This window comes from Spermophilus citellus (genome assembly GCF_964194105.1).
Source record: "Spermophilus citellus genome assembly, chromosome: 9".
NCBI lineage: Eukaryota > Metazoa > Chordata > Mammalia > Rodentia > Sciuridae > Spermophilus > Spermophilus citellus.
In genome coordinates, this window is record NC_138191.1 from 132,810,209 (window position 1) to 132,826,441 (window position 16,233).

Consider the following 16,233-nt stretch of genomic DNA (forward strand, 5'->3'; position numbering starts at 1 on the left):
GGCTGCCCGCTTCTTTAGCCGGCGCGCTAGCCACTGCCCCCGCCCTTGGCAACTCGGGCTCCCTTGGGGCTGGCTCCTCTCCCTTACCTCTAAACACAGGCGAAACCCAGACCATGTTCCCTACCGCCCCCCTTTTTTGTCCCCCTGCCTACATGTTAATGACCAAGAATGGTCTTCAAACTCATGACATTAAATACTGTATCAACTGCAAATACCAATATATCCATAAACCCAACTCTGTGAACAGGGATCTCAATAAACAGGGGCTTATTTTTCTTCCCAACCAGTCCTGAAATGAGCGCTTGCTGGGGATGGCTCGCAGCTCCCCAAAGCAGCAGCAGCTCGGATTGCCGAGGCCCGTAGTGCCTGTTACCTCACTGTCGTGAGTTGGCTGCTGGGTTTCCAGCCAGGACATCCTGACCGAAGGTGGGGAAGACCTGAAGCACCACCTGAAGTACCACTGGCCATTACTCCCGTGGTAGAAACCTCCTCAGCAGTTTTGTTTACATCTTAAAACCGCCCCAGGCCGCTTCTAACCTCAAAGGAGCCTGTGGGAATCCTTCTCCAGTACTTAGCCACTGCAGTAGAGAAGGGAGAAGGAGTGGGAGTAGGGGCTCACCTGCGACATTAGCCTCCGACACCATCCATATATGTTGCTTCCAAGATTCATATGTGCATCTCTCTTTTTTAAAAATATTTTCTTTCTTTTTTTTTTTAAGTTGGACACAATATCTTCATTTAATTAATTAATTTTTATGTGGTGTTGAGGATCGAACCCAGTGCCTTACCATGCTAGGCAAGTGCTCTACAACTGAGCTATGACCCTAGCCTTTATATGTGCAGCATTTCTTTTTTTTTCTTTTTTTTTTTTTTTTAGTACCAGGAATTGAACTCAGGGGCACTCCACCATTGAGTCACATCCCCAGCCCTATTTTGTCTTTTATTTAGAGACAGGGTGGCACTGAATTGCTTAGCACCTCACTTTTTTGCTGAGGCTGGCTTTGAATTCACAATCCTCCTGCCTAGGCCTCCCCAGCTGCTGGGATTACAGGCCTGAACCACCTCACCTGGCTTATACGTGCATTTCTGACCTTCCCCACGAGCTCCAGTCTCAAACATATATATTTTTTTGTGGTGCTGGGGATTGAACTCAGGACTCTATGCATGTGAGGCAAGCCCTCTACCAACTGAGCTATATCCCCAGCCCCATGTCTCAAATATATTGACAGCTAACTTTGTGTATTATCATTTGTCATGAAATTGTATTCTTCTCCAATAGTTACTTTATTATCTCTGTTTGACAGAGACAAAACTGAGACACAGAGAAGTTAATTTGCTGAAGATCATACAGTTGGTGGAAGAGACCCCTGAGCTCATGTGCCACCTGTCACCTTCTACTGTCTCCACTTATAAATGTCTTAAAGATATCTGAAACTTGACACATCCTAGAAAGAAAAAATTTAAAAAATATTTATTTATGTATCTTTAGTTTTTTATTTTTTTAAAGAGAGAGAGAGAATTATTTTTAATATTTATTTTTTAGTTTTCGGCAGACACAACATCTTTGTATGTGGTGCTGAGGATCGAACCCGGGCCGCATGCATGCCAGGCGAGCGCGCTACCGCTTGAGCCACATCCCCAGCCCTCTTTAGTTTTTTAGATGGATACATTAGTTTGTTTTTATGTGGTGCCTAGGATCCAACCCAGTGCCTCATGCATGATAGGTGAGCACTCTACCACTGAGCCACCACTCCAGCCCCAAAGAAAGAAATTTTAAGAACAAAAGTTTCTCCAGTTCTTCTCATCTCCATAAACTCTGCCATTAGTCACCTGGTTGCTCAAGCCAAGAACCAGGAAGGTATTGTTGAATTCTCCCTTCCCTAGGTACCCAAATCCAATCAGTCATCAAGTCCTGCTGTTTTGCCATCTTAACCTGAGCTGCCTAGACCACTACAGAAGTGTGTGTCTGGATTTGCTGCTTTTCCTGGGAGTCCTTCCAACCATTCTCCACACTGCAGCCAGGGTGAACTTTTTTTTTTTTTTTAGTAGAATCTTTTTCATTTAGAAACAAAACACAAAATGGGAAAAAAAATTTTCCAACCACACAGGAGGGGTATGGGTATCGGGGAAGTATCTTTCTATCCAGCCCCAGCCCCAGCCCCAGCCCCAGCCTGTGGTTTTGGCAGCAATAAGGAATATGGGGTAATGACCCAAAAAATAAAAATGGTGTGTGTATGGGAAGGAGGGGGTGAAAAAGCTGTGGGGAGTGGTGAGGGAAGGGACAGAAGAGGTCATACATACATATGTGTCAGAGGTCATACATACATATGTGTGTATATATATACACACATATGTATATATGTATATTTTATATTTTTTTTTAGTTGTAGTTGGACACATTACCTTTTATTTATTAATTTGTTTTTATGTGGTGCTGAGAATCAAACCAGGGCCTCATACTTGCTAGGCGAGCGCTCTACAGAGCCCTTCTTGATCAGCCTCTGGCTACTTCACCAGCTGCATTACCTTCTGTCTGTCCAAACTCAGTGGCTCCAGTCATTCCAGTTTTCCTTCTTCCAGAGCTTGGTATTTGGTATTCTTCTTCCCAGGGTGGGATTGGTTGATTTTTGTATGGTTAAGTCCTTTGGCTTGTAGTTCCAGAGCACTGTTTAGGGAACAGTCTTTCCAATCCCACTCTCCAACAGGGAGAATTGTCTCTAGACGCCTGCAGCTTCTGTCCACCATCAGCTTCCTCCTCATGAAGGTAGGATGAGCTACTTGGATGGGGGCAACTAGGATGACTACCTGTCCTGGTTTCCTTGGAACTAAAGGAGGGCTTCGGACATGGAACTTTTCTTGCTGAAAGTACAAAACTTGCAAACTGGAATGAATGCTTGTCCTTGGGGCTGTAGCCACTGAGCCACTTTAATCCACCAGGGAGAGTTAATCTAACAAAATTTTTAACCCCAAAGTGAAACTGGAAGTGTGTTTATTTTACAGATCCAAATTTTCCCTTAGGTAAAAGTCCAGACTGGAATAGTGTTTCAATTATTACCCCCCATAAAAAAAACCCTGTTAGCCTGAAAATAATAGAAATTGGCTGGGGTATAGCTCAGTGATAGAATGTCTGTGTGCTTAGCATGTATGAAGCTTTGGGGTCAATCCCTGTAACAAAAATAAAAAAATTCGGGGCTGGGAATGTGGCTCAAGCAGTAGCGCGCTCACCTGGCATGCTTGCAGCCCGGGTTCAATCCTCAGCACCACATACAAAGATGTTATGCCCGCCAATAAATAAATAAATAAATAAATAAATTCATTACTCACTAATGTGCAATTTGGACAGGACTCTCTAGGGACAGTTCATCTTAATTCAGTGTGGCATTAGCTGGAGTAAGTTGACTTGAAGGCTCTTCAGAATGGCTTAGACTCATGACCAGAAAACTGATGCTAGTTGTGTGCTAGTAGGGAGCTCATCTGGGCCTGGGAGGCAGGGGCCAGGTCCCTCTTTATGTGGGACTCTCTAGGGGAGTGCTTGGGCTCCTTCACAGCACCAGAGACTGGATTCTCAGAGAGAGTCCAAGAGAACCAGGAAGCAACTGTACTGGTCTCAGATGTGATATTAAATCATTTCTGCCAGAGTCCCAGGCTTTCTGGAACTCACAGAGAGGGAGCTGTACTGGGGGTATAGCCTAGTAATACAGTGCTTGCCCAGAACATGTGAGGCTATGTTCCCAGATTGAGAAAACAAAGAGAAGGAACATGCACCTCATCCCTCCATGGGAGGAGTGTCAATGTCACATTGTGAGAAGAGCATTTAGGATGGGAGAGATTGTTATAGCCATCTTGGACACCATACCAACAATGGCCCTCACACTAAGTTACAACTTCTAACCTAGACTATTAGTAATAAGGTGCCATTTAATTTTTTTTTCTAAAGAGAGAGTGATAGAGGGAGAGAGGGAGAGAGAGAGAGAGAGAATTTTTTAATATATATATATTTTTTAGTTATTGGTGGACACAACATCGTTGTTTGTATGTGGTGCTGAGGATCGAACCCGGGCCGCACGCACGCCAGACGAGCGCGCTACCGCTTGAGCCACATCCCACATCCCCAGCCCCAGGTGCCATTTAATTTTTTACTTGATGATTTAAAAAAAAAATCTTATTTCTCCATTGGCTTAGAACTTTAAAAAGTGGCAAAGCACTTGCCCAGCATGTGTGAAGCCCTGGGTTCCACCCACAGCACCACAAAACAAAACAAAAAACCTCCGAGTCCCCTTCTCAGAACAGCCTTCAGTACAATGCTGACATCCACATGCTCCACTTCACAGCTCGGCTTGTGCCCTTCATAATTGCCATATTCTACAAACATCTCTTTTCTCCTTATTTATTGACTGCCTTTTTCATGCAAGGCAGAGACCGTGTTCCTGTCACTCCCCCCTACAGTATTCCCAGGCCTACCACAGTGCTTGGCAAGTGCCTAATAAATGTCTAAGACTGAATGAATGAAAGATTTTAACCTTTCCCAAGAGAGAAATGCCATTTTTCTTGAGAAGCCCAAGTAACAGCACCTTGCCCAGAATGAGCTGCCAGTTCTCATGAGACACTGATTTACTTGGTGGAATCTGACAGGCTTAGATATACCTTGCCATTTAAAGGAGACAGAACCATGAACTCTGACCAGATTTCCAGAGCATGGGAACAGGACATGGAAAAATCATACTTCCTCTCCTTAAAATCTTATTGTTCTCAAACTTGACCTGAAAATGAAAGCCATGGAAATACTACTAATTATTGTAGCCTTTGTGCTAGTTGGTATGGCTTTGGGCCAGTTTGAGCAGGGGTCATCCTGTAGGGATGGACTGAATTTCAGTTGATGTGGTCAGAGGCTGTACTTGCCTATAGATCTTCCTCCTAGTCAGTACCAAAGGTTATCTCTGGAAAGAGTGAAGAAATTTATTTGGCCAAAATTGAGCACTTTCTTTCCTTTTGTTTGATGCTAGTGATTTGGCCAAGACATGGTGTTTTTTTTTAAACTCAGTGTTCTTAACCACTGAGCCATATTCCCATCCCTTTTTATTTTTTTAATTTCAAGACAGGGTCTCGAAAGTTGCTTAGGGCTTCGCTAAGTTGCTGAGGCTGGTTTTGAACTCATGATCTTCCTGTCTCAGCCTTTTGAGCTACTGGGATTATAGGAATGATCAGATTCTTTTTGATGTAAGGCACTCAGTAGCACATGCCCAACACACAGTAAGGGCTCAATAAGTGTTGGCATTATAAAGTTCAAATAGCACCACTTGCAAACAAGGTGCAGATTTCAGAGATGGGCACTGTCTATGCCTTCTCACAGTTGAGTGGATACCATGGTGGGTGATTTAGATGGAAGCCTTTCGAAACAATCTTGAGAGTGGCAGAGTAATGAACTTCCTATAGTACCCTGAAATAAATGTTAAAGGAGCCCATTTCATAACATAGCAACTACTGGGCTCCTAGAGAAGAGAATCAGAGAGTTTGGAAAAAGACAGCAGCTCCCTTTACTTAGGTCAGATCGTCAGGATGGCACGGAAAGAAAGCATCCTTTGGTACAAGGAGATAAACCTGATGGATCCTCCGGCTCAATCCCTGTACCTGCATCACCAAAGAGAACCACTCATACCAAATAGATTTTCTGTACACACAGATAAACAACAAAGATGTTCTTCATGCGCTATATTTTTTCTGAAGAGATGCCAGTAAAGGACTTTCACTGCTGTTTGGTTGCTGCACTCAAATTATACCATGCAAGGAGCAGAATTCGACCCATAAAAACCACCAACATCAAACAAATCACCAACATCACCCATTTCCTATATTCTCAATTCACCTTCCAAAAGCATATTATGAAAAAAATGTTATAAGGAATAAACAATGGCATATTTTTCTCTCACTTAAAGGAAATCCCCACAGTGGAGAATACCTGTTTCCCTGTGAAATTAATTGTTCTAATCTTCATTATCCAAAGAGAATGTTCTGTTCTGGAGGACACCCAAAACTATGCTATTCTGCTATTCTGCAACAGATATCCTGGCAGCAGGATCTGTGTACAAAGCTGCTATTCCATAAATAGTGTAACGATAAAATTCTTTCCTAGACAATACATGTCCTGGGAATGTCCCCTGCCTGCATTCCCAGGGGGTCCTGATGTCAGTATAGATAAACAGAGTGTGGGCACTTGGAAGTGGGAAGAAGCTTCTGATGAATGATGTGAGCTTTTTTTTTTTTTTTTTGTGGTGCTGGGTATTGAACCCAGGGCCTTGTGCATACAAAGCAAGCATTCTAGCAACTGAGCCATATCTCCAGCCCTGAGGTGAGCTTTTCTAGAACTTAAAGCAAGTTTGATAGTTTCATCTGCCTGTAGATGGTTATTTTTCAGGTCTACTTCAAACTTTAAGCTCCGAAAGTCAAGTGGGTGGAGGAAATGATCCTCATCTCTATGATCTGAGATTCTGACCCTTTATTCATTTGGTGGACTCCGGCTGAATCACATGGGTGCCAGGCTTTGTGCCTCTCCTGCCTTTTCGAGTTGGCCTGACAGCTTTAGTAAGGATAAGTTTGGCCAGGCGTGGTGGCACAGGCCTATAATCGCAGCAGCTCAGGAGGCTGAGGCAGGAGGATCATGAATTCAAAGACAGCCAGCCTTAGCAAAAGCGAGGTGCTAAGCAACTCAGTGAGACCCTGTCTCTAAATAAAATACAAAATAGGGCTGGAATTGTGGCTCAGGGTTCAAGTATTTGCCTCGCATGTGCGAGGCGTTGGGTTGGATCCTCAGCATCACATAAAAATAAGTAAATAAACCCCCACTCCTGCAAAAGATTAAGTTGGGTGTGGTAGAGTAAACATGTGTCAACTTTATTTAACATTTTCCTTTTTCCACCTGTAGCTTCATATCTGATTAAACAATTGCACAATTATAAGTAATTTTTTTTTCTGAAGAAGAATTATAAACCTTCATCTGGAGTGGTATAGGTAATAAATATAAATTACAAAAAAGTAAATTATTCTATTTTTGTTGGGAATTTAACCATGATCCTGTTTCTATTGTAGAACAATTTTAACAAACCATAAGAAGCTCTCTCTGGGGCTTGGCACAGTAGCATACGCCTGTAATCTCAGCAACTCAAGAGGCCGAGGCAGGAAGATCACAAATTCAAGGCCAGCTTCAGCAATTTAGAGACACTCTATCAAAAATAAAACAAAAAAAATGGGCTGGGGTTGGGGCTGGGGATGTGGCTCAAGCGGTAGCGCGCTCGCCTGGCATGCGTGCGGCCCGGGTTCGATCCTCAGCACCACATACCAACAAAGATGTTGTGTCTGCCGAGAACTAAAAAAAATAAATAAATATTAAAAATTCTCTCTCTCTCTCCTCTCTCACTCTCTAAAAAAAAAAAAAAAAAAAAAAAAATGGGGGCTGGGGTTGTAGCTCGAAGGTAGAGCACTTGCCTCAAACGCATGAGGCCCTGGGTTTGATCCTTACCCATAAAAATATTTTTATGCACCACATAAAAATAAAGACATTGTGACAATCTACAACTAAAAAAAATTAAAAAAACAAAAAGGACTGGCAGTGTAGCTCAGTGGTAGAGGGCTCCTGGGTTAAATTCCCAGTACTTAAAAAAAAAAAAAAATTAAATAAGATGAAGAATTCCTTCCCTTGTCCATCTTGGTGGAGAGCCCTACAATAGGCATATATAAAATGTCAGTTCCTTTCATAACTAAAGTTAGGCTTGGTGGGGGTTGATTCTGTTTTGTTTTGAGTCAGGATCTGGTTGTGTTGCCAGGTTGGTCTTGAACTCTGGGCTCAAGTGATCCTCCTGCCTCAGCCTCTTAAGCAGTACCCGGCTAGAATCAGAATCTGGAGTGGACATTTGCTTTTCACACTTTGTTTTCTCTTGTGTGGTACTTATTTGGAGTTAGTTTCATTAATATTTCTTCCGGTTTTAGTGAACTAATAGTCTCTTAAAAATAAAGTGATTTGTACATTCTTTTTTTTTTAAAGGCCTTATTAAAAACATTCATCTTAGCCACTCTGATAAAAAGAAAAAATAAATCTTATTTTAATTTCCAACTGACTTTTATCAGATTTTTAAAATTTTGTTTATGAAAGATAAAGATTTCTTTCCTGAGTTACAACACCAGATTGTTTAAAATCTCCAGAAGAGTGATCCAAACTGTAAAGCTGTAGCATTTCTATGACTTCGCCTCTGCAGTGTTTCTCTGCAAAGGAGCCAGGACAACCCCAACATTCCTGTCTTCGCTCTCAGAGCTGTACAAATCGTGCTTTTCAATGTATTCTTGGACCAGATCTGGTACCAAGTAGCGAATGCTCTGGCCCCTTCGGAGGGCTCTCCGGATCTTTGTGGACGAGATGTCGTTGTTGATCCACTCGTTCACCAGGTGAATGTTGCTCTGGTGTTTCCACAGCACATCGGACTCATAGATGAATTTCTGAGCATCACTTCCATCCCGAGTGACACATACCAGCCCATAGTCTGCCACGATTTGGGTGATGTCCTCACTCTTCCACAAATTGGGCACACCGAAGGACTCTAGTAAATCTGCCCCACACAGCAACTTCACCTCTGGCACACCTGGGAGGAAGAATGAAGCAAAGTTTCAGAGTTGGCTTCTCCAATAACCCCCCACAGTTACAATGACTGTACGTATGTGTTTTTCAGGAAAGAGTATTCAATTTTTATAAGATTCAGATTTCCAAAAATGATCCCGGACACCTCAAAAGCTAAAGTGCACTGCAGGAGAAGTAAGCACAGCGCACCTTTCACTCTCTCTTCCTTCATGAAGCCAACAGGACCACCTTCTGGGCACCAGATGTGAAATCCCAAGGGCGGCGGCTCAGCCCTGGAATCTGAATTATTCTAGTCTTGGTCTCTTTGGAGTGCTGGTGGAACTTACGAACCTTTTGTTTTGGGCTCTAGGGATTTCTTCTGACTAGAATCCTGTCTTTGTTCCAAGCACTTCCTCTTCCGTCCAGACCTTTCAACCACAGGTGAGTTCTGCCTGTGGTCACAGTTGCCAGCCTCTAGCTTCTCTTGATGGTGTCTATAAAACAACATAAAATAGTATTTCCTGCTTTCTTATGATGCTCCACTGAAATACTGTCCATTTGAAGATGCTTAAGTCTCTGACCTAATGGTAAAATGGGGTGATATTCAAAATGTTTCATCACTAGTACCCACAGCACCCCACCAGTTAGGACGGCCAGTATAAGGTCAATCCTAGGAAAACACAAATGGTGTCTATAACCATTTTTTGTGTCTGTGCCACAGCAGCAGGAGTCAACATGAATTATTTATTATGCCACGCATCACAGTAGAACCTCTGTGTGAATTGTCTGATTAAATCTCCATTCCCATATCATAAATATCATTATCCCCACAATGAATGGGAAGATGAAGGCTTAGGGATGCAACTCTCCTTGTGGCAGAATCCCTAGAACATAGGAGGTTTTTGATAACTTTTTTGGGGGTACCAGGGATTGAACTCAAGGGCACTCAACCACTGAGCCACAATTCCAACCCTATATTTAGTATTTTATTTAGAGATAGGGTCTCACTGAGCTGTTTAGCACCCCCCATTTGCTGAGACTGGCTTTGAATTCATGATCCTCCTGCCTCAGTTTCCTGAGCCTCTGGGATTAGAGGAGTGAGCCACCGCACCAGCTTGACAACAATTTGATTGAATGAATGTTTTGGTTGTCACAAAGAAGTGGGATGACTCTCCCCTTTTTATTAGAATCACTTGTCATCCCCATTAAGAGGGGAACTCACTAGTTTTGCCCACAGTCTTTGGGCTTGTACATAGCAGAGACAGCACTTGACCCAGTAGTCTGGTTCAGACCCACACTTCTGACCACCACACGACTGACCTAGAACCACAACGCCAGGGATAAGGACCTGGAGGGCCAAGGGCCAGAGGCCCCACAGGAAGACACACAGGCGGATGTGTGCACAGCTCCATTCGGGGTGGGAAGAGGGTGCCACCACCTTACCACACTGTACCATTACCTCAGGTCCAGGAGCCACATTGTGGGACTCACTGAGGGGCCACTGTGCTCTTAAATCCCTTCCCTCCTGAACAGCTGAACTGAATATGTAATAGGTTACCACAGAGCCAGAGAGGGATGGGTAGGACTAGGTTCAGAGCCTGGTCTCTGATTACAGAATTTTTTGCCAACAAGCAGAGGAGACTTTTCCCTGCCAAGCTTGAAAAGTGAGTCCTCCTGGTAAGTTCCTGCTGGACACCATCTGCCAGCTCAGGGCTCAGCTCTGCCCTAAGCACACTGCCCAGAGGGCCTCACAGTAGCTTCTGATGTGGCTGGGTTTCATGATGAGACTCTCGAGAGAGACCTGGGAGGCAGGGATTATTATTACTCTGGGGCTGAACAGCCTGACAAGTAGCCTCTCGCAGTGTGTGCATGGCTGCGGACTCCACACTCCACTGTCCAGTCCCCAGTGTCTGGAGCCTGAGGCAGCTTAACAGCCGCAGAGGTGGCAGCAGAAGCAGAATTGATTTCCTGATCTCCCACAGCAACTGAGGGGGCAGGACCTTGAAACACACGGTGGCATCCACTCTTCCAGCTCTTCTAAACACTTGTGCCTGAGCTGAGCACCTAAACTCCCCTTCACTTTAGTACTCAGAGTGGCCTCTATTTCTTATTCTGACCCCCGCCCCATACTATCAGTAACCAGAAGGCTCAGAACTCTAAGAACAGAAAGTTTTTTCATAAAGCTTTTTAAATTTGCCTTCAAGATAATCAAAGAAATAATTAGATATTACTTACTCTGGCTTCTGAACCCTTAAGTGGAAGTTTTAAGAATATTAGCACAGAGGTCTGTGGTATTCCCATGTCCCTGAGCAAGCATCACCTACAGCTCCTCATCCTGAAGCCCCCTGTTTCTCTCTCATACCAAAGACAGATGACAGCAATATCCTTCTGCAACTCTGCCTTTCTGACCTGAGGCTCAGACAGGCCAGGCAGACTGCCTCAATTTCCTGACAAATATTGCAGGGTACCAAACACGGGGACATCTCAAACCACGAAGACAGACACAAAGGCTAAGGAACACTGAACCTCTGTGCTGTGTTCTATAGCCTGTGGTGCCCTTCCATGGAAATGGCGCAGCCATGTCTTTCCAGCTCTGGTGACAGCTTTGCAAATCTGTACATTCAGATGTAAGACAGTACTGAAACATGGCAAAAAGAAGGCACAGAAATGATAATGTTAATTTCAGTATTACTACCTCAGCACCTTTTTTTTCCCAACTATTACTTTATTTATATTACTATGCTTAAGTTACATGGAAAAAGACAACCAAGCAGTTCTGTCCCATTTCAGAAAAAGGTTCCAATCAACACCAGTTATGTGGTGACAAGTAACTAGGAATGGTGACTTCTTTGGGTCGAGACTGACAAGGAAGAATGGGCTCTGGTGCTACGGTTCATCTCCAACAAGAATATGACACACGGGCCAGCACAAGCCATGCTAACAACACTGAGCCTTTAGCGCTGGGCACAGATTCAGATCTCTTCTCTGAAGCTAGCAAATCAAGTGAAATAACTGGGTTTAAAAAAAAAAAAAAGTTTTAAAATGAAGCCCAAATAAGTTTAAAAACCATGCTCTTGACATATTCGCCATTCAAAATTTACATAAAACACACTTTTATCACTCTAATAGCCCAGATTTTTTTCCTCACATAGCCTACCACTTAGCTGCAGAGACTCTTCTGCCTCAAGATGTAAACATAGGGAAAAAAAATTAACAGCAACTGCATAATATTCTCTCTACACACTGCTGTTGGATGGAAAATACAAAATTAAAAAAAGAAAAGAAAGGTTCCATCTTAGATTCTCACAACCTCTTGTTCCGCAGTTCATGAATCCGACTCTGATGCTAAGGTAACAGTGTATGTAAGTAGATTTTTGTTTTCAGTGAAGGAGACCTGGGAAAAGATGGATTTATCTCTTTTTCTTCAAGAGTTATCAGATGGTACGTGCTCCTCAAAGCCCTCACTTTCTCGAACTAGAGCACGTTCCAGGATCACACAGCCTTCCTTATAACGCTGGCTGTCTTCAGTAGCAAACTCATAGATCCATCCCAGTTTGATACTGCAGTTTTTGCAGCTCACATCCTGAACCATGTCGCGGTCAGCAAGCATGACCCGATCTTGAACTTCACTGTACTGTAGGTTAACTACCTTGTTAAAAAGAAATGCTCTACCAGTGGCACCTGTGAACCGAGTGGAGATGAGTTCTGAGCGGTTAGTCAGGATTGTGTCACAGTTTGCACAAGAAAACAGACGGGTAGGGCTGGGGATGTGGCTCAAGCGGTAGCGCACTCGCCTGGCATGCGTGCGGCCTGGGTTCGATCCTCAGCACCACATACCAACAAAGATGTTGTGTCCGCCGAGAACTAAAAAATAAATATTAAAAAAAAAAAAAAGAAAACAGACGGGTACCACCAATATGATCAAGGAAAATTCTACCCATTTTGATAGCTGAAGTTCTAAAAAGCCTGAAATTTGAATATTAGCTGAGCATGGTGGTGGACACCTGTAAGAGGCTGGAGCAGGAGGATCACAAGTTCTAAGCCAGCCTCAGCAACTTAGCAAGACTCCTGAGTGGTGGTGAGATCCGCGCTGCCAGCGGCTCTTTGCTCTTCAGCTGGGACCTACCTCAGCACCTTAACAGTCTCTGTCCACTCCTTCTGAAGACTTTCCCACGTGTCCACCTCCACCCAGTTGGAAGTCTTGGTGGCAAGTTCTGCCATGATGATTCGGTGGTGGGCAGGGATGAGCCCTTTCTTCTTATATGCATCACCAACAGGAGAAATTATGCCTTTGATAACTCTATATTTTCCTGGATAAGGAGTTAGATTGGAAATTAGGAATAAGAAATTTCGTGCATAGAAAATATTGTGATTTTTATTTATTTATTTATTTTGTGGAACTGGGTTGACTGAACCCAGGACCTTCCACATGCTAGGCAAGCACTCTACCACTGAGCTACATCCCAGCTCCTTTTTTGATTTTGGTTTTAGTACTGAGGATTGAACCCAGGAGTGTTCTATCACTGAGTCACATCCCCAGACCCTTCCTTATTTTGAGACAGGGTCTCACTAAGTTGCTGAGGCCTCAAACTTGCAATCTTCCTATCTCAGTCTCTCCAGTAGCTGGGATTATAGGCATGTGTCACTGCACCCAGATCAATATTACTTTTGCAATCACAGATTCTCTTTCTTTTTTAATTGATTGAAACTATGGTAAAATATACATACATAAAACTTTTTCTTTGTTAATTGATTGAAACCATGGTAAAATATACATACATAAAACTTACCATTTAACAACTTTAAATGCATAGTTCCACAGCATTAAGCACAAGCAACCATCACCAGAATGGATACTCCTTAATTTTTTCATCTTCCCCAACTGAAACTCAGTTTCAGTTGGGGAGATGATGGTATGGGGGGTGTTGAACTCAGGGGCACTCAACCACTGAGAGCATCCCCAGCCCTACATTGTGTTTTAGAGACAGGGTCTCGCCGAGTTGCTTAGTGCCTCACTTTTGATGAGGCTGGCTTTGAACTCGTAATCTTCCTGCCTCAGCCTCCCGAGCTGCTGAGATTATAGGTATGTGCCACAGCACCTGGCCTGTACAGTTTACAATTTGATTGGTATTGCCAAATTACCTTGCAAAAAGCTTTAATGGATTTGCATTGTCCTCCTAGAGTGTATGCAGACCGTTTCTCTCCAATCTCTGATACTGGACATTATTGAGTTTAAAAACTTTTTTCAGTGTGAGGGGCAAAATATATGTAATTTTTAATTTTGGTTCTGAGATTATTGGAATTAATTAAGGTTGAACATCCATCCATCCATGTGCATCTAACAGAAAATTGCTTTATGATTTATGCAACAAAATAAAATGTGTGTATATACGAATATTTGCATGTAAAACTACAGAAAAACGATTGAAAGGTGAATTTTATTTTATTTTTGGTATTAGGGACTGAATCCAGGGGCACTTTACCACTGAGCTATACCCCACAGCAATTTTTACTTTTCATTTTGAGACAAGGTTTCCCTAAATTACTCAGGGTCTTGCTTAGTTGCTGAGGCTTGCTCCAACTTGTGATCCTCCTGCATCACTGGGATTACAGGTATGCACCACCACATTTGGCTGGAAGAATGTATTTTTTTTTTAATATTTATTTTTTAGTTATCGGCGGACACAACATCTCTGTCACAACATCTCTGTTTTGTATGTGGTGCTGGGGATCGAACCCGGGCCGCATGCATGCCAGGCCAGCGCGCTACCGCTTGAGCCACATCCCCAGCCCCTGGAAGAATGTATTTTTAAACTATTAACAGTGGTTGCGGGGCTGAGGATGTGGCTCAAGTGGTAGCGCGCTAGCCTGGCATGCGTGCGGCCCGGGTTCGATCCTCAGCACCATGGACAAACAAAGATGTTGTGTCCGCCGAAAACTAAAATAAATAAATAAATTCTCTCTCTCTCTCTCCCCCTCTCCTCTCTCTTTAAAAAAAAAAAAAAAAAGTGGTTGGCTCCAGAGAAATGAGAGGTGAGCATTTTATTTCATATACATGCTCTTTTATAACATTATTTATCTCTTACAGCATATACATGGTGACCATAAAGTATGGAAAACATAAGTGAATAATCATGACAAATGATTTCTCTCTTTCTCTGTCTCTCTTTTTCCTCTCGTACTAGGGATTGAACCCAGGGACACTTTACCACAGAAGTGCATCCCCAGTCCTTTTTATTTTGTATTTTGAGACAGGGTCTCCCTAAGTTGCTTAGGGCCTCACTAAATTAAAGAGGTTGGCTTTGAACTTGTGATCCTCTTCCTTTAGCTTCCCAAGCCACTGGGATTACAGGTACGTGCCACCTTGCCCAGCACAAGTGATTTCTTGATTCTGCATTATAATATATGTAAAATAATATTCATACTTGATGGCCACCCTTTATTTATGTATTGTTTATGAATACGTTAGGCTGATCCTGAAGCCTTTATGTAAATTAGAGCTTCTACATGGGCATGATACGATTAAATTTTTATTTTAGAAAAAACATTTGGGGGGACTGGGGATGTGGCTCAAGCGGTAGCGCGCTCGCCTGGCGTGCGTGCGGCCCGGGTTCGATCCTCAGCACCACATACCAACAAAGATGTTGTGTCCGCCGAGATCTAAAAAATAAATATTAAAAAAATTCTCTCTCTCTCTCCTCTCTCACTCTATCTTTAAAAAAAAAAAAAAAAATTGGGGGGCTGAGTCTGTGGCTCAGTGGTAGAGTGCTTGCCTAGCATGTGTGAGGCACTGGGTTCGATCCTTGGCACCACATATAAATAAATGAATAAAATAAAGGTCCATACATATAAAATATTAAAAAAAAAGAAAAGAAAAAGCATTTGGAACTATGTGGATGTGAAGCTAGTGGAGAGAGAAGCAGCAGAATGAAACCACAGCTCAGCTTGATGGCTGGGGTGTAGCTCAGTGGTAGAGCACCTGCCTAGCATGTATGAGGCCCTGGGTTCCATCCCTAGCACCACAAAACAAAACAGAGCAGAACAGAACAAAGAGTCCAATTAGGTGGGGTTTCACCTCCAGACAGCAAATTCTTACCTAGTCCTCACCTTATACGACTCAAACCTTTTGTTTCCCTGAGGAAAAGATACAGTTTTTATGTGCATGATGTAAACCTGTTATAAAATGAATCCCTGGATAAAATGGAATTATATAACCATAATGAAAGCAAGGTTTTGTTTCCTTTTTTCATAAGGGAACAAAAAAGCTCAAGTGTTTTTTTAAATATTTTTTTTAGTTGTCGATGGACCTTTAATGAATTAATTATATGTGGTGTTGAGAATCAAACTCAGTGCCTCACCACGCTAGGCAAGTACTCTACCACTGAGCCACAACCCCAGTCCTAGGGTTTTTTGTTGTTGTTGTTATTGTTTGTTTTGAGATGAGGTCTTGCTATTTGTGGCCCAGGCTGATCTTGAATTTCCAGGCTCAAGTGATCTATCTTCTTGCCTCAACCCCCTAAATAGCTGGGTCCACAGATGGATACCTGGATGAAACTTGCATTCTGAGGATCATTGTTGCTTCTACTGAGCTCTAAATACATAAAACTGAATTTTTATTCTATAGGCCAGTA

General features: G+C 42.9%; 1 protein-coding gene across 4 annotated transcripts in view; it reads right to left on the minus strand.

The window, feature by feature from the left end:
* Positions 1-6,867: 6,867 nt before the first annotated feature.
* Positions 6,868-16,233, minus strand: part of NMNAT1 (nicotinamide nucleotide adenylyltransferase 1) — a 30,007-nt gene continuing 20,641 nt past the window's right edge. For all 4 annotated transcript variants that reach the window (XM_081308719.1, XM_081308720.1, XM_081308721.1 and 1 more), the window contains exons 3-5: positions 12,729-12,912; positions 8,954-9,096; positions 6,868-8,627 (exon numbers count right to left, since the gene is read on the minus strand). In XM_081308719.1, coding sequence (XP_081164845.1) covers positions 8,227-8,627; positions 8,954-9,096; positions 12,729-12,912 — 728 coding nt within the window. In that variant the 3' untranslated portion in view covers positions 6,868-8,226. The remainder of the gene's footprint in view (positions 8,628-8,953; positions 9,097-12,728; positions 12,913-16,233) is intronic.